General features: G+C 37.6%; 1 protein-coding gene across 3 annotated transcripts in view; it reads right to left on the bottom strand.

Moving 5' to 3' along the window:
• Nucleotides 1-18,512, bottom strand: part of LOC136027395 (serine-enriched protein-like) — an 82,276-nt gene that overhangs the window by 14,146 nt on the left and 49,618 nt on the right. For all 3 annotated transcript variants that reach the window (XM_065704606.1, XM_065704603.1, XM_065704604.1), the window contains exon 5: nucleotides 12,413-12,702. In XM_065704606.1, the coding sequence (XP_065560678.1) occupies nucleotides 12,413-12,702 (290 nt within the window). The remainder of the gene's footprint in view (nucleotides 1-12,412; nucleotides 12,703-18,512) is intronic.

The following is an 18,512-nucleotide window of genomic DNA, read 5'->3' as shown; positions in this document are numbered from 1 at the left end:
TTCTAAAAAAAAGAAATATTACGTCGAAAAATTTAATTTAATTAAAGGCACATACCATCTAATGAAGTGCGTTAATAGTGCCCTAAAAAGGAGTCTTATCCCTCTTACTGTGTTCATAGATTTTAGAAAAGCGTTTGATACCGTTGATTTTAATCTTTTATTATGTGGGCTAACTTGTTTAGGAGTCCGTGAGAAGTGTTTGGAATGTTTTAGGTCTTACCCGCATGGTAGGTCCATTAAAGTTGATAGATGATGTGGTAGGGAAAGCCTTCAATGTGAATAGTGGAGTGCCTCAAGGTTCGGTACTAGGACCTTTACTGTTTCTGATATACGTGGACACAATGCGTCTTTATTTTCCTGATGCCATAGTTACATAAGTCGCAGATGACACAGCGCTTACAGTAATTGAGAAATCTGTCGAGGATCTTATAGAGATAACTAATATACCTCTAGAGAATTTATCTCAGTTCACAAAGCATAGTTTTCTTGCAGTGAATATTGAGAAGACTAATTATATGATTTTTAGTCGCATTTATAAAGTTGTAAATAATTGTCATGGTATTCTTTTACAAGGTGTTTCCATTAGTTAGGTTTTTCAATGTAGATATCTAGGATTTTATTTTGATGTAAATTTTAGTTGGATTCATCATCGCAAAGTTTTATCTTCAAAATTGGCTCGTGGAGTTTGTATTTTAAGAAGATTTCATAATTTTTTTCCTCTACATGTTCTGAAAGCAATTTGTTATTCAATTGTTTATCCTTATTTAGTTTATGGTTGTTCATTGTGTGCATGCAATTTTTCTAGTCATGTTAAAAAGGCCCAGATTATGCAGAATAAGGAAATTAGAAGTTTGGGTGAGTATCTTGCGTCTGGTAGTGCTAGAGATTGTTTTAGAGACTTACATATTTTGAATATTGATTTTATTAAGTCTCAGCAGATTATAATTTTTTTATGCCAGGTTTTAAATGGATCGTCTCCTGAGCGTTTTAGAATTGTTTATCGATATAATTGAAATTATCACGATTATTCAACTAGGAGCTCTGAACAGTTGACTCGTGAAATCAGGCATACAACGTGATCTGGGTTTATGATTAAACATGTAGGTGTTGATATTTGGAACTCAATTCCAGAGAGAAATCTGTTGGGGATAAAGTTTGAAATAATGAATTAAACTTGATGTAGTTGACTCAGTGAATTTCCCCAATAATGAAGTTGATTACAAAGATTGAACAGACGGATTAAATTTGATATGGTTTTGTTCCTCGAATTTTCCTAACAACTAAAAGCATTAACTCTGCTGCGTTAAAAGTTTGAACAAATGAGTTAAATTTGATACAGTTTTTGCCCCCTGCATTCTCATGGACGTGCATCCTACACGTCCCTGCCAGGACGTGTGGACACGCCGGTGAGCGCTGTTGAGTGTGCATTTGAGGGGCCTTCTTGCTCCTCCACCTGTATTTATGGCCCTTGGAGAGGATGCTCCAGTTTCTATTATGGACCCGCAGGGACTAGGTTCCCCTTGGTTCGTGCTTCCCAGGACGTATCCTACATATATGTAGGGTGTTTTCCTATCTCCACCTGGGGATACGCAGAGGGGCTCTAACATCTTATGAATTCCTTTAGGAAGGGCATACCTAAGTAGGATATTTTTTTCTTTTACGTCTGCAAGACACCAGTTATAGCTTAATTTTTCTGTTATTGAATATGCTTTCGACAAGAAAGTGTACTTTTTATTTGATGAAATTAACAGAATTTATATTTTTATAAAATATCATATGCATTGACTTTCAACACTTACGAGAAGAGGGGAAGACGGGGGAGGGAGTATTCCAAGGATGAGCTGTACGGCTTTTTTTTTTGGCAAAACAATTTTGTTGAAAGCCAGAAAGCCTTGGTTTAAAAAAGAAAGAAAAAAAAGACATAATTAGTTGCTCACGAGGTTGTCACGTAATATATCTTAAAACTTCCCAAAGCAGGCTAATAAAAATAAACTAGTATAACGAATAACCTAGTATCTCATCCCTATTGTAACACATAAATACTATTTTGCTCCAGTATATAAATCACTTACAGTCGTGTCTTAAACGTACTGATTTTTCAAAGTTTAAAGTCTGATTGAAAAAAATACTTCGGCTTTGCATAATAAATTCACGATTCCAGAGGTAGATCTTAAGAACTAGTGAATTTTTAATGTTGTTATAATTAACCTATTCAGTTTACTTTTCTTTTGATTGGTCCGCACTTCCTGGTCTCCAAAAAGGGTCAACTTTACTTTATTTTCATTACGGTGCTCCCAGTTCAATCCATATTAAGCTTCAATTGAAAGTGCGTTTAAGTTTAGGTCTGTGTGACAATCTAGTAAATAAAAGCGAGCCATTTCCTTTATACCATTATTAGTTAACCCTTAACTCAACTTAGGTTGAGGAAGAGAGTTTTAGGGTAGTTCTTGAATTTATAACAAACAGAAATTTGGTTACTGCTGCCTTGTACCCCCTCCCTGCAACCCTAAAAGTTATAAGGCATATTGCTTCATTAACAGTTTAGGGAAAAAAATACATTACAAACCAGGGCTGTATCCAGGATGTCTTTCAGTGGGGAGGGGGCATTAAAACACAAAACAAGAGCCAAGAGCTCCTATGGCACTGGTGACGAGGTCGGAACCTAAAATTAGGCTCGGTACTAGAGTCATCGATTTCATCGTCCTAGCACGTCAAGAAGCACCGAACTTGCCAAAGCACTAGAAATCCCTCCAACTCCTTCAAAAAGATCAGATACAGTCTGCTTATGTCAATCGAGTATCTAGAGCTTGTGTTTAATATTCCCAACAAGTTTCATCCCGAATTCTCCACTCTAAGAGTTTTCCAACATTTCCGATTTCCAAGATTTCCGTTTCCCCCATCCTCCACCCCTATGTCCCCGGATCCATCCAGAATTGAAAATGGAGCGTCTGAGGCATGAGATTTTCTATATACCAAGTTTCATTAAGATACGATCACCCATTCGCAAGATAAACCTCGCAACTACAAAGGATAAAGGATGAACTTGATAAACTTGAAAATGATAAACTTTCACTTCCTGCAAACTTAATATTTTCTTTGTGGATGTTTTCTACTTTTAAACAGAAACAGTGTGTAATGAAACAGTCTTTAAGAAACGAGCCATAATTTTTTTTTTTTTTTTTTTTTTTTTTTTTTTTTTTTTTTTTTTTTTTTTTTTTTTTTTTTTTAGGAAAATATTTTTCCTAGGATCATTATTTTACAAGTTTTAAGGAGTGTGTACAACGGCAACGTCCGACTGATGGGTAAGAAACAAACCAAAGTGTTGCTCCTGCATTACCCACTTCACAACAGTTTAAAATTTTCCAGGCAGCGTGAATCTACTTCTAAAATGTAATAGAGGCCATTATCCCTGCTAAGGGACAGAACCAAAAATTAGTCATTTTTTGCTTATTTTCCCCATGCTACTATTAACCTTTCTACTAACCGACTGCAGCAGCAAGCCGCCTGAGTTCAACAAAGCTACGTACGCTCCTCCGCCATCCTAATCTTTTCGAAGCCCCCCTTTTTACACCCTCCCAAGAAGTTACCATTTCCTTTAAATATTTCATTTGGACATCTTCTATCCTTTTTTTGGGATGACCTACTTTTTGTTTGGCCCTAGACGGTTGGCCGAAAAGGACACTTTTTGGCAATCCGTCATTCTTCACCAGTAGAAAATGTCTTAGCTATCTCATCCGTTTTCGTATTATAACCCTAGACTACTACTACTACTACTAATAACTCACTGCAGCACCAAGCCGCCTGAGGCTAACACAGCTACGCACGCTCCTCCTCCAACCTAATCTATTCAAGGCCTCCCTCTTTACACCCTCCCAGGAAGTTCCCATTTCCTTTAAATGTTTATTTATGACATCCTCCCAACCCAGACAAGGACGACCTGCTTTCCCTGTAGCCCCAGGCGGTTGGCCAAAAAGGACAATCTTCGGCAATCTGTCATCCTTCATCCGCAGAACATGGCCTAGCCATCTCAACCTTTCTTTCATTATAGCCCTATAAAGCGGGATTGAACCAAATTTTTCGTACAACCTACTGTTTGAAATACGGTCAGTCAGCCGGGTACCCAGAACAATCCGTAGGCATTTTCTCTGGAAAACATCTAGTAAATTTTCATCTGCTTTTCGGAGGGCCCATGCTTCAGAGCCATATTTGACCACTGTCATCACTGTAGCTTCCAATGTTCTAAAATTGGTTTGCAGACTTATTTTTCTATTCTTCCAAACTTTTTTTTAACTGTGAAAAAACACCCTGAGCCTTAGCTATTCTGCTTTTAACATCTTCACTGCTCCCACCATCTTTACTAATAATACTACCAAGGTAAGTGAAGCTCCCAACCTGATCAATCTTTTCGTTACCCAATGCCACCTTTTCATCTTGACTTATTCCTAGCCTTAGTGACTTAGTCTTCTTTTCATTAATTTTCAAGCCTATTTTAGCGCCCTGAACTAGCAAAACCTCTAAAAATTCATTCATTTTGCTCACACTTTCATCTAATATGCTTAAATCATCAGCATAATCTATGTCCAGGAGCGTTCTCCCTCCCCATTTGATTCCATGGTCTCCAATTGCATTTTCTGTGCTAATAAAGACGAAGTCCATCAAAATGATCCATATAAAGGGGGATAGAACAGAACCCTGCTTAACTCCTGATTTAATACAAAACCAGTTGCTAACCTCATTTCCTACCTTGACTACAGCAGTATTATTCTCGTACATGGCACAAATCACTTTAATGTATTTTTCTGGTATCCCATATAAGGATAAGACCTTTGCTAATGCTCTTCTATCAACAGAATCGAAAGCTTGCTCATAATCAATAAAACTGAGAACCAAAGGTGTTTGACAACGAAGGGACTTCTCAATTATTAACCTAAGGGTGAAAACTTGGTCGACACATCCTCTACCTTTTCTAAAACCGCATTGTTCTTCCCTTAAAACTATGTCTACAGCATCTCTCAGTCTAAAAAGTATCATATTACTCAGTAATTTGCTACCTACAGAGACCAGACTAATGCCTCGGTAATTACGACACTCACTCTTGTCACCTTTCTCATAAAGTGGTTTAATTAAGGTTTTCCTAAAATCATTGGGTATTTCCCCTTTTTCAAAAATCATGTTTATAATCTTCAGTAGCTTATTCCTAACCTCAGAGCCACCATGTTTAAGAAACTCATTAATCACACTATCAGCACCTGGAGCCTTATTATCTTTTAATCCTTTTAGTACTGTCACTAGTTCTTCCTCACTAAACAAATCTTCCTTCACGTCTAAGGTATCACGAGCTTTTTCATTTTCATCTATATCTTTTCCTGCAACTGTATCTCGGTCTAGCACATTCTCAAAATGTTCCACCCATCTTTCTTTAACTTTTTCCTAATCACTAATTGTGGCCCCATTTCTATCTTTAACTGATACTAGTCCGGATTGACTACTCGCTTTCAATTTATTAACATGCCAGTATAATATTTTACTATTATGCCGTCTAGCCGCATCTTCCAGAATCCTCAGCAATTTTATCCATGGCCTCCACTTCACATCTCCTTAGTTCATATTTTAATGCTTTCTCCACTTTCTTTACATTCCTTTGGTTTTCATACGACCTATCACTCAGATAATTCTTGTAAAAGGTTCTTGTGAACCCCTTCTACTCTCTATTAAGCCTAAAGCTTTTTCACTAATATTCCTAGTTGCAGTCTTAGCACTCTTCCCTAAGACACCAAAAATACTACAGATATACATTTTTTTATAGCTTGGATGCACGAAATGTCTTTTGATTTAGCTTATCATACCTCTGAACATTCCCTGAAATTTAGTCTTAAGACCCTTAGGATTTTGGGACACATTCAGGATCAAACATCGTCTCCTTTAAAATGATAAATCCTGCATGTAAAAATGAAGGAATTGCATAATTTACATTCTATGCCCCAGAAGCTTTTTTTTTGGGGGGGGGTTATGCCATCCCCGACGTCTTTGCTATTTGGCCTTTGTGGACTATTTCGAATAAGGCGGCAATTTCAAAATTTTAATCGGACGACTTTAGGAGGAGAACAGGTAAATAGGGTAAAAAGGAGGGGAGGAGGTGATAGCCCTTTGATCGTTCTTCAACATTCCCTTTAGCATACCCAGAAAGTTTCAAATTATTACCCTCACCAGTTTTTGAGATTATGTGGATACACCTTTTTGATAAACTGGATGGGCATAGTGTCTTTTGATTTTGTTCAATATACACCTAAACATTCATAGAACTTTCTTCTTAATACCCTTAGCTTCTTAGACACGCTGAGAATTCAACATTCCCTCTTTCCCTAATGATAAATCCTGAATGAAAACAATGGGCAAAGTGCATAATTCACAACCCTTGCTTCAGGGTCGTGGGGGCATGATATCCCCAGAGACCTAGTCATAAGATCGTTTAACTATTTCCGATAAAATAGCTTTTTGAAAATTCGACCGGTGTTGAGTGGAGGGGATCTATAAAAAACGAAAGGAGCCGGATTGGTTTCACTCAAATCACCTCTCTATATCCCCTCAACATACCCTGAAAGTTTCAACTTAATACCCTCAGCTATTCCTTAGATGTTGCTGATATTTCCTTTTGACAACCGGCATGCACAGAGCATTTATTAATTGCATTTGGCATCCATCTCAACATTTTCTTAAAGTTCCATCTCAATACCCTAATTCATTTTGGAGAACCAGGGTCAAACAAGCCTCCTTACGCCAATAAAAACGTTATCTTAGAAATGGGCAACGTGCATAACTTACAGCCTTTGCCTCAGATGCTGTTGAAACACATACATGACGCTTTTAACGATAGACTTGGTTTTCACTCACTAAGGAAGAGTGCAGGAGTAGAGGGTAGTATACAAGAGTAGGGGGTTTTAAACCTCCAGTGAAGGGTTTTTGACACCGGAGTTTACAGTAGTACCCTTATTATTCCCACCAGACTTACCAGCCAACCTGATAGCCATGGCAGAAAAAAACAATTAGAAATGAATAATTAGATGCATGTTAACCATGCAAAAAAAGCGAGAAAATAAAAAGGCTCAAGGCTTCAAGTTGAGATTTTCAGGTCATGATGGATCAATTAGTTATCTTAAAATAGACATTTCCTAGCACTGTAGGGCCCATTTAGGCAATTCTATGGCAAAAAAATTGTCGAAAATACCACTATGCTGTGTAAGATCGCTTTTTTATTTACGTCGTCATTTGCTGATGATTTTTCCAGAAAGTCTGGTTATCCCTGTACTATCAACGTCGTTATGAACCGAACTCACTGTGGTATTCACGTCATACTTCAGAACTCTTTTTTAAAATGGGTGCTCAGGACATGCTGTTTAGAATTTTGGCCTATGTAAAACCGATTGGATATATTAAAATCTCCGTTCTCTGGCCTTTTGACTCTCTTTTTGCTGTACCACAAAATGAATGTTCCTTGGCCTAAAACGACAGATAACACCACTTTGTTATGCAACGATCTTTCTAGTTACTTAAAAAGAGCACTAGATACGGGAATTTTATTGCTGATGAGCCCCCCCCCCCCCCAACACTCCGCGATCAATGGTGTAATACGATTACCCCTGGGAAGAAAACTGGAGACACATAAGAAGTTCCCAGAAAAAAAAAATGTGATTTTACTTGTTGCTTAAGGTGGAGGACTGTGATTCTCCTGCATAGCGTTTTCAACAATGGTCATTGACTCCAATGATTTTGCTCCTCATTTTGATAGGATACTGTTTTTAGGAGTATCAGGCTTTTTTTTCTAAATTCTCGTAGATCTGTTATGGCAATAAACTTTTACTATTAAGTCCTACAAAAGATTCATGCTCCATTCCAGCTACTTATGGAAAACCCACAAATTGATATATTTGGATCACGCCAGCTGCTTGACATCCATCTTGCACGGATCTGTCATACCCTGCGATACGCAGAAAAAGCTGCTGCATCTCTCAAACGTCTCTGCCGGGGTGTCACAATGCATTGGTCAAGTAATTCGAGCATTGTTGAAGCTGAGCGAAAATCACAGTTTTGGTAACATCTATAGCTACAATATGAGTGCCCTCGTTCTGGTTGGGTATCAGATATTCATTTTTCTATCAAATGGAAGTTTGGTAGAGATACAGGTTACGATATGCGCAAGCGCTTGATTTTTTCAATCAGGTCGATATGATATTCCATGCAGCAAAACTTGGGGTGAACCCTCCGAGATATGTATTCTCGTCTATAAGTTCGCCTAGTCCTCCATTCATCATCTAAAGTGGACGACCTTTCGATATGCCATTTTGTTTTGGTTCTTAATAGACAGTCCCCTACTCCCTCATCTTTCATCCTAGCTGGTCTCAATTTGTCTCTCGTCTATTCTGCAGACGACATTCCAAATTTAGTCGCAATATCCAGCGCATCAACGACGTTGTCATATCGTTACAATCTGAGTAAACAAAACTCAGTCTTGAATTCAATGTTGAAAAGTCGGAAGTTGTATTCTTCAACTGGAAAAACACAATCGGAATAGTAAGATCAAGCCAGTGGATCACATTACTTATTGGTCTCCTTATTGGTTTCTCAGTAACGCACACAGGACAACTCCTTATTGCTCACATCGAACGCCGAGTAAGGCTATCGTATGCTGCTTTTGTGACAAATAAGCTACGTTTCAACCACCCTCTTCAATCAAAAGTTTTTAACTCAACCACGTAATTCATATATAGAACTGTTTTGGAAAATATTTACTAAACCAGATATCCAGAACTTTATTCAGTTTTCTTCCGTTTCAAAAAATATCTCCTACGTTTCCCCCATGGACTCGGAACTCTTATCTTGTTCAAAAGCTCAGCCTAACTGACCCTGTTATAAGTGTAATTAAAAAAGCAGGTCTCTGTGTACAGTATGCATTTTTTAAAGCTGAATCCTCCTTGGTCTTCTGCACTAACGCAGTAATTTATCGAAGAATTTGATGTGTTTTATATTTTTTCGTGTCTGAATCCAGAGATTGTTCGGTCGGGATCAAAGGAGTCTCAACGGTCTGTTGGTGTCATGGTAGTGATGCACTCCCGACTGTTTGTCGAACTCATGATCCCTAACCATTAACAGAAAGCCCAAGTTGTGGAACTCAAAAAGGTAGAACAGTGGAACTTTCAACGAACCACACGCCTGGCGCAGTGTAATGCCAACGGACACAGGGTGCTGTGAGTCTGGGGAGCTTACGGTGAAAGTAATTCTCACGTAAGATCTAAATAAAGAATGAATGGTCTCAATAGTATATTATCTACTAACATCCCCGGCTTTAAGCAATGTTCCCTCACTTTTGATGGTGGTAAGGCGGGTAAATGAGTGACCCACCCCAATTACGACATCCCTGGCTTTAAGTGAAGCACCCACGCAAATAGGGATTGCGGCGAGGACGATGAATGAGCAAATCATCCCAATCCACATCAGCCAGATGAAAAATATTTTTGGAGAATTCAGCTGGAATGTAAGATCAATGAAAGAAGAGAAAACCCACCGAGTCCTAGCTTACGGGGAATTGCACACAGTGTGATCTGCCTTTCTAAAACAAGGATCGGAGGTGTCCTGTCTAAAGAAATATCCATAGCAGAATCACATGAGAAGTACCAATTTTTGATTTCTGGATTACAGAATGGTTCCAGGCTTCAAAGGAGTGGGGTTCATACTGAGTACTATAGCTCATCGCATGCTTCTTGCAAGGGATCCTATTAACCCCCGAATCGCCCTCATCCGCTTAAAGTGTGTTAACTGTTCAACATAAGTTGACGCATTCTAAATGGAGCTGCAGCATACAAGGATAAGATGCCCGAATCAAGACTACCTCATAGTAGCAGTAGATTTGAATGACCGTGTTGGAACTACTGACCAATCAGTACAATACGTCATTGGACGCTACACATACGGACAGCAATGCGAAAATGGTGAGTGAAATATCCAGTTTTCTCACGACCACAAATTTGGCTGTACATTCTTTGTTCCTGCAGAAAAGCTCGCAACGCATTACTTGGTGATCTAATGATAATTTCACCGTAGCCCTAATACACTATATCCTAGTCAGGATAAAATGGTGAAGCTCTGTCCAAGATGTCAGTGCCTACAGGGGAACCCATACTGGATCCAGAGCAGGGAGAAACCATACACTTATTCAAGTGAAGATCCTTCTCTGTCTTAGTACGAGAAGGAAAGTGACCCCAAAGAGAAAATTTAACATCGCCAAACTGGATTCTGATCAAGCCAATTATGGGTTTTGCCTTCTGCTGCAAAATAGGTTTGATGCTCTACCAATCGACGCTCAAGACCCCAAAGAAATGTGGTTGCAGTTTGAGACCACCACCACTGAAGTTGCAATTGATATACTTGGCTATTTCCTTCCATGTAGACAGAGTTGGATATTGAAAGAAACCCTGGAAATGACTGAAGAGTGGTGTTTGCTAAGTCATCTAGACAATAAGTCTAACGCTGTACTGAGGAAGTGTGTTAAGCAAAACGTGAGAGAGGACTATAACCGTGACTGAGAGGAAGTTGCTTGTGAACTAAAAAACACAGCCCAAAACTATGACTTACAATGCACATATAAAATTCGTAAATAAGCTGCCGGAAGGTATTCGAGTGTTTCCAACCCTGTCAATGACCACCAAGAAAATATCAATGCTGATTGTGCCAAAAAACTGACGAAATAATCGAAAAAACCTCCAAAGACATAAGTCTCCTGGCAATGACAGCCTTTGGCTTGAGATCTACACAGCTTCCCCCCCCCCACTCGATTGCAAGCCAGCTGCTACTACTATTTATTGAAATATGGAAACCCCAAAAGTTCCCAAAAGATTGATAAATTCCCGTCATCCTTTACATTTACAAAGTAGGTGATAAGTTGAAGTATGTCAATTAAAGAGGAATATATATCATCGAGATTACAGAAAAATTACTCTCCATCATTCTACTACAAGGATTCCGCACAGCGAGAGATAAGCGAACGCAGGAAAACCAGTCCGGGTCTAGTCCAGTTCAGCGGATACTCGGATCAGGTTTTTGCCTTCCGTTTGATCATGCAACAATACGAAAAGTACAACCTTCCACTCATCAGCATATTCATAGATAACGCTGCTGCCTTCAACTCAGTTGAACGGATAATTTGCGGAAGATTCTCCTTTAAGATGGCATGCCACAGGAATTCATTGACATCCTGGGAATTTATTACCAAGGAAGTGCATCCCGAGTCAGAGTCTATGGCAAATAATCTTCATTGTTTGATGTGGAATGGGGTGTCAAACAAGGCTGCATACTTTCTCCCATCCTTTCTAATTATTATTTTCGATTGGATCCTTGAACATACTCTCTGGAGATTTGAAGGAGTACTAGTTGGTGAAAACTTCAGCTTGACGGCCCTTGACTACGCTGACGATGTAAATCTTCTCACCCAAACCTAGAATCAGTTTAGCAAATGCTTGACAAAGTGGCATATAGAGGAGGATGTGATCAAGATATCAAAAGAAAAATATTCGAAGCTCAAGCAGTCTTTGCTCATCTCCGCAGGATTTATAAGTCGACAATGCAGCTCAGGGGCACACTCTAGAAGTCTTACATCACCGTTGCTTGCGTCCAATCTTGCGCACAAGGTTCTTAGACCACAGCTCTAGTAAGGAAATCCGCCAACGTTGTTATAATAAGACAGAATCTCAGGCACTATCAAGCTCCACCGGCTCCGCTGACTTGGACATGCATCATATCACCCTGAAAATCACCTCATTAAACCAATACTGCTCGCTGAGCCCCTGTCAACATGGCGTAGAAGATATGGAGGACAGTTTAAAAATTAATGGACGCTAGTTAAAAAATTTGAAGCTAACTTGAGGTATCGCAAATTTGGCCACAGATGGGACGAATACTGGCTTAGGTTCGTCGAAAACTGGCTCAAGACCGCTCATCATGAAGACCATCAGTAAGAAGCTTTATTTAGATGCCAAGTGAGTTGGAAACATATAATCCTGCTGCAATTACAAGTAAGTATAGTAAGTATTTGTTTGTGTTTAGTTGTATTTTTTCTTTTTCTTTTGTTTATGCACCGTCTTTCTTTTTTGTATGTTGGGTTTTAATAAAACTCGTTACTATTATTAATAAAAATACTAGTTACCATTCCTGAATCAGCTTAAAACGGCAATTTATTCTGACTAGACAGTTTTTTTCTATAAAAAAATATGTTTTTTAAAGGTAACTTTATTATGGACAGTGGTTCACCCTTTGCTAGGTAGTAGCAATCTCTGCAACCATAATGAAAATAAAAACAAAAACAGAATAAAAACTGGAAAACCAAGTGGAAAGTTTCTTCAACAGGAAATCAAATTTGCCATACCTGGAATTTTGTAAATTCATCAGCTTTCAACTCATCTCTTGATAAGATCAGCCTAACAACATGTTGTGGCAGTAATGTAAATGACCCCAGATTCAGCACTTCATTCCCATGTTCATCTACAAATTCTAAAACTTTCTGGACCAAACTTTTCGTACATTTATACTGGATATACCGCTCTGCGGACGACAATAAGGCACACACCGTATCGACATTAATACAGGTTTGAACAAAACCAATGCAACCACGACGAAGTTCATCTAAACCGTAATAGTCTGCAGCATTCATCAAACCTGTAAAGTTTCAAACTTTAATATATATGCATATATATTATGTTCAATTCACCGCTCTTCAGAAAATTATGAGGCACATACCGAATTGACAATTAAGATTTTTTTCAACTGTCTAAACAAAAAATATCAAAGAAACAAAATACAATAGCTTGACAATCTGTATATATGTCCATTATATGTCCATTATATGCATATGTTAGTCGTGATTTTTTTCTATAAGAAAAGTAGTTTTTGTAGTTACATTTCCCTTATTTTTTCCTTTGCATTTCCCTTTTTGAACTTTCAAAAGCTCATATAAAATCAAATTAGCATAAGTGACATGTCAAGATAAATATTACGAAGTATTTTATGGGATTTCATTCAAAGCATTTATTTTTATTTGCAATGATTATATTCTATATGTTATTATTTCAATAAAAATGTGTTGTTACTTTGTTATGTTTCCGTTATTATAGGGTAAGCTAGCAATTCGAACATTTGGAATTTTTATTATAAAGTTGGAGAAGCAGGAAAAGGAATCTTCATACATGTATGTATGAGAGAGAGAGAGAGAGAGAGAGAGAGAGAGAGAGAGAGAGAGAGAGAGAGAGAGAGAGAGAGAGAGAGAGAGAGAGAGAGAGAGAGAGAGAGAGAGTGAGAGAGAGAGAGAGAGAGAAAGAGAGAGAGAGAGAAAGAAAAAGAGAGAGAGACAGAGAAGCAAACAGCCGCTCTTTTAACTACAATAAACCCAGGTACTTGGTAAATCTCGAGTCTTTTAATTAGTGACTGAAAATCAAACATTAATGAAAATCACTTTGGCATGTAACAAACACAGCAAGTAGGTAAATTCCGAGTGTCTTAGTTACTGATCAAGCATGAAAAATTTCATAAAAGCACTTTTGTTTACAATAAACTGAGGAAGTGGATAAATTCTGACTGTCTTAGTTGCTGGCAAAGTACCCAAAAATTAATAAAAGTACCTTTGACTTCAACCTTTTTAATTCGTGACTGAGTACAAAAATTTAATAAAAGCACTTTTACATACAACAAACTCAGCTAGTAGGTAAAGTCTGGATGTTTTAGTTGCTGACTGAGTATTAACAATTTTAATATAAGCAGACTGCAATAAACTCAGGTAGTTGAAAAATTTCGAGTGTTTTAGCTGCTGGCTGAGTTTCAAAAAAATTAAATAAAAGTACTTTTGACTCCATTGAACTCCGGTAGTTGATAAATTCCGACTGTTTTAGTTGCTGGGTGAGTACCAAAAAATTAAAAAAAGCACTTTAAACAAAAAACTCAGTTACTTGGTACATTCCAAATCTTTCAATTAGCGACTCAGTGGAGAATAATTAATATAAAAGCATTTATTCATTGAACAAACGTCTACACTGTTTGTTTGTATGTGTTTTTGTCTCTCTCTCTCTCTCTTTCTCTCTCTCTCTCACTTTCTGTGCCTGTGTGTTTAAGCGGATGCTGGTTTGTCGCTGTGTCTGTAATCTGAGTTTTTGTTTATGTTTTCTTCTTTCTTTCTCTCGCTGTGGATGTGTGTTTGAGCAGGTGTTTGCTTGTCTCTATGTCTTTCTTTTTGTGTGTCCGACTCTTTGTGTTTGTAGGGGTTTTGTCTCTCTCTCTCTCTCTGTCTGTCTGAGTGACTGTTTGCTTCTCTCTCTTTCTCTCTCTCCCTCTCTCTCTCTCTCTCTCTCTCTCTCTCTTGCTGTGTGTCATAGTGCTTTTTTGCTAACCCCCCTCTCTCTTTGTGCCCAAGTGCTTGAGCGGGCAGTTGCTTGTCGCTGTGTCTGTCTTTGTGCATTTTTCATATGTTATTTTTCTCTCTCTCTCTCTCTTTCTGTCTTGCTCTCTCTCTCTCTCTTTCTCTCTCTCTTTCTGTCTTGCTCTCTCTCTCTTTCTCTCTCTCTCCCTCTCTTTTTGTATGCCTTTGTATCTGAGCGGTTGTTTGCTTATCTATCTCCTATGCCTGTGTGTATTCGCGGGTGTTTGCTTGTCTCTAAGTCGTTCCTTGCGTATTTTTGTGTGCGTATGTGTGTGTGTGTGTATTTGTTTCTGTCTCTTTCTATATGCCTGTATGTCTGGACCTCTGATTGCCTGTTGTCGTTTTTTGAGAAATATCCAACTCTTCTCTTTCAAACTTGGGTAAAAGTACCTGTTATCCTATCTCAGGTTTTGTTATACCTTATATGCTGTCACTAGTAGTACCTATGTCTCTGAAAATTTCTTTTCTCACATCTTCAGCTTTCTAACAAAATATTTTAAATGTTCGACTTGCTAGCTTACTCTAAAATAATGGAAACATATCAAAGCAATGCATATAGAATATTTTTATTGAGATAATTGCATGATGTAGAATATCATAATAAAAAACAAAAATGAATGCTTTGAATCCATTCCATAAGACACTTCAATGATTTCTCTTGACATGGCACTTATTCCATTTTGGGTCTTATATAAGTTGTTGGAAAAAAATTTTTAAGTCCCAAAAAAGAATAAAAAAATTTAAACTGAAAATAATATAAAAAAGGAAAAAATGTCACTACAAACATTATTTTTCTAATAGGAAAGTCACGATTAACATATGTATATCATTTTCATTTTGTATTTCGAAAGTGTTACAAATGAATTTCTTTTGTTATAAGTATATTTAATGTCATTTTAAAACACGTACAAAAATTGGAAAAATTTGTATGACCCAAAGAAAGTTGAAAACATTTTTAAGTAATTTTTTTTCAAAATTTAAGAGAAATTTTAAAATAAAAAAAGGGGGACAAAAAGTTGGTAGACTGGTATTCTAGGCCCTCTGATATGGGACGTGGATGGTCATATGTTCCCTTTTAGAAAATGCAATAGCAATTGATTCATTCGGGAATATAAAATCGCCAGTTTACTTTACCCAAGCGCGTGCCATAAAAAAGGGGAGCATATTTGCCACTTTTTGATTCGTTAAAATTTGGTTCTTATTATAAAATGCATTTAAAGTTCCCAGATTTCTATTCACGCAGTGTTTGTAAAAATAAGTGATTCATTGGATACAAGCGTTCGCTGGTTTAGTTTACCCAAGCGCATGTCATAAGAAGAAAGGGGTAGCAGACTTTTTGCTTTTTGATTCATTAAAAATTCCGTTCATATTACAAAATAAGTTTAAAAATTCTGCTATTATATTCGCTCAGTGTAGGAAACCTATAAAATGTAAACCGATTTCATTCAACTCGAATAAAAATTTTATTCATTGAATAGTCATGGCATCACTGAATATTAAGTATGTACCGTTTTTAATATGCTAATGACCTTTAGGATTTGGTTCTTATTATAAGATGCATTTAAAGTTCCCAGATTTCTATTCACGCAGTTTTTGCAAAAATAAGTGATTCATTGGATACAAGCGTTCGCTGGTTTAGTTTACCCAAGCGCATGTCATAAGAAGAAAGGAGTAGCAGACTTTTGCTTTTTGATTCATTAAAAATTCCGTTCATATTACAAAATAAGTTTAAAAATTCTGCTATTATATTCGCTCAGTGTAGGAAACCTATAAAATGTAAACCGATTTCATTCAACCCGAATAAAAATTTTATTCATTGAATAGTCATGGCATCACTGAATATTAAGTATGTACCGTTTTTAATATGCTAATGACCTTTAGGATATATGCAATGAAGTTAACAGTATAATATTTAAAGCCTCAAGCGTATCTTCCGCTTCTGTTACAGGGTTACTACTTAGAATATCCCAAGATACCAATTTTCCCGAAAAATATGACGCCGTTTTCGAAAAAAAATACATACATATATATCCAATTATCGCCCAACCAAGACCCATTTTTTGTTGGTGAGATATTATCTGCGATAGCTATGTCGGAGATATTAGTTTGGAACTCAATTTTGAACTTTTTAAATCGTGCTCAAAAAGCTGGCAATAAGAGTGATGAGATAAGTCGTAAAGCATGCGAGTTTTTTACGAAGGACGATATATACATGGCTAAGGAGATATTGTGGTCTTCTGCTCACTACACCAATAGAGTGTCAATTAAAAAAAGTGCCGAAGACAATATTAACGAAATGTTAAAGGTATTTGGACTTTGTGAGTAAAGTACAATTGAGATGCTAGTTTTCGTGAGAGTTGAACCTGACGAAGTCCCTATATGTCCTGGTGAGATACCAGCAGTAATCACCAGAAAAGTTACAGAAGTTTGTAATAAGCTGGACAATTTCACGAATAAGAACCCTCACACCCCCTCGACTGTCTCTACAGTTACTGAAAAAAGCCCTCATATGCAGTGGTACTCAAGAGTTTGCCCTCTGACCTCACGAACTCAGATTTGAGGAAAGACTTTTTGCAAAAAATTTGTGGCATAAAGTGCTCTAAAATTGTCAAAGTTCAGCCCAGAAAAGGTAATTGGCGAGTTGTTATAGCTGGCAAGGCTGACGCAGAAACTCTTGTTGGGGTATTTCAGAACGGTGATATATCCCTTTCTGCAACAATCAGGAGCCCCTCTCACCTTCGTATTGCTCAATTTGTTCCCATCAATATAAATGACGATGAACTTTGCGCCCAATACCAAAATGTGTCAGTTCAAAACAGATTGACAATACCCACTCGTTTCGATTGAAATTTGAAACCAAAGTTTACCTTTTGAATACCATAAAAAATCCCCCAGTCATAGATTATGAGAGGATCAAAGTTGCTGTGTATCTCTCCCTCCCGGTAAGATGTTTCAAACGTCAAGCCTATAGGCATATTTTGCGCAGTCTTCGGTGACCATAGTCATTCAAGCTCCAAAATATCTTGTCAAAGACCCAAGAAGTGTGCATTATGCAAATCACAGGATCATCCCTGTTACAGCTTCAAATGTCCAGTCGCCCTTTAAAAGGACTTTTAAGTAAAGTTAAGTCAGCATAATTGCTCGAGCCTTAAGTCTTTTATCATGGAATATCAATGACAAAGTGGTTGACAAAGGCCTAGTCCTCTCTGAACTTCTAAGTACAAATGAAATAATTTTTCTGCAAGAACATTTTTTATCTGATGAAAGGAAAAATATACTCAGCATTTCACAGAATTCTTATCTCTTACTTCACCAGCGAAAATGAACAAGTGCCGTGGCCGACCTTCAGGCAGATTAGCTATCATTTCGCAATTTCTCGTCAATCTCCTTGAGTCGAATGACCATTTTATTGCTACTAAATTTTCGGACCTAATGTGTATAAACGTTTACTTGCCAACTAATTACTGCTCTTCGCAATCAGAGAATAAATTCATAAATGGTTGCAAAAGGCTAGCGAGTTTTGTGAAGAGAGTTTCAAAGTGCCCAAATGCTCGAGTTTTGATCACAGGAGATTTTAATTGTGAGTTAACAGACAGTTCATCGTCATGAACCCAACTCATTCTGAATTCCTTCCCCCCCTTCCTACTCAGTTGCTACCAAAACAGAAACTTTCACGTTTATTGCTGTCCTGTCAGCGACTTCTAACCTTGATCATTTTATTGCATCTTTCCCCTGAGAAACTGTCGAGGTAATTAGTGATGGCTTTTATTCGGATTACCTTATAATAACGTTAAAAATAAATGCTCCATTTAGTGCCATTAAACAGCCAGGTAAAAAGTGGTTTTATATAAAATACTGGAAAAAAGTTAACCACGAGAGGTTTCGTCTTGAATATGACAGAACATTAAATAAAATAAAGGTGCCCTTTCGTTTGTTGTGCACGCGCTGGGGCCTTAGTGAAAAAGAAATAGCCATCGGTCTTACCACCTATCTAGCAGAAATTAATCATGTATTAAAGTGTGCTGAAACTTCAGCTGTCCCGTGCAAGCGTATTAGGAAA

The sequence above is a fragment of the Artemia franciscana genome, chromosome 5, assembly GCF_032884065.1.
Source record: "Artemia franciscana chromosome 5, ASM3288406v1, whole genome shotgun sequence".
In the NCBI taxonomy this organism is placed as follows: Eukaryota; Metazoa; Arthropoda; class Branchiopoda; order Anostraca; family Artemiidae; genus Artemia; species Artemia franciscana.
The sequence above is the reverse complement of the archived record's forward strand: the minus strand, read 5'-3'. Positions and strand labels throughout refer to the sequence as shown.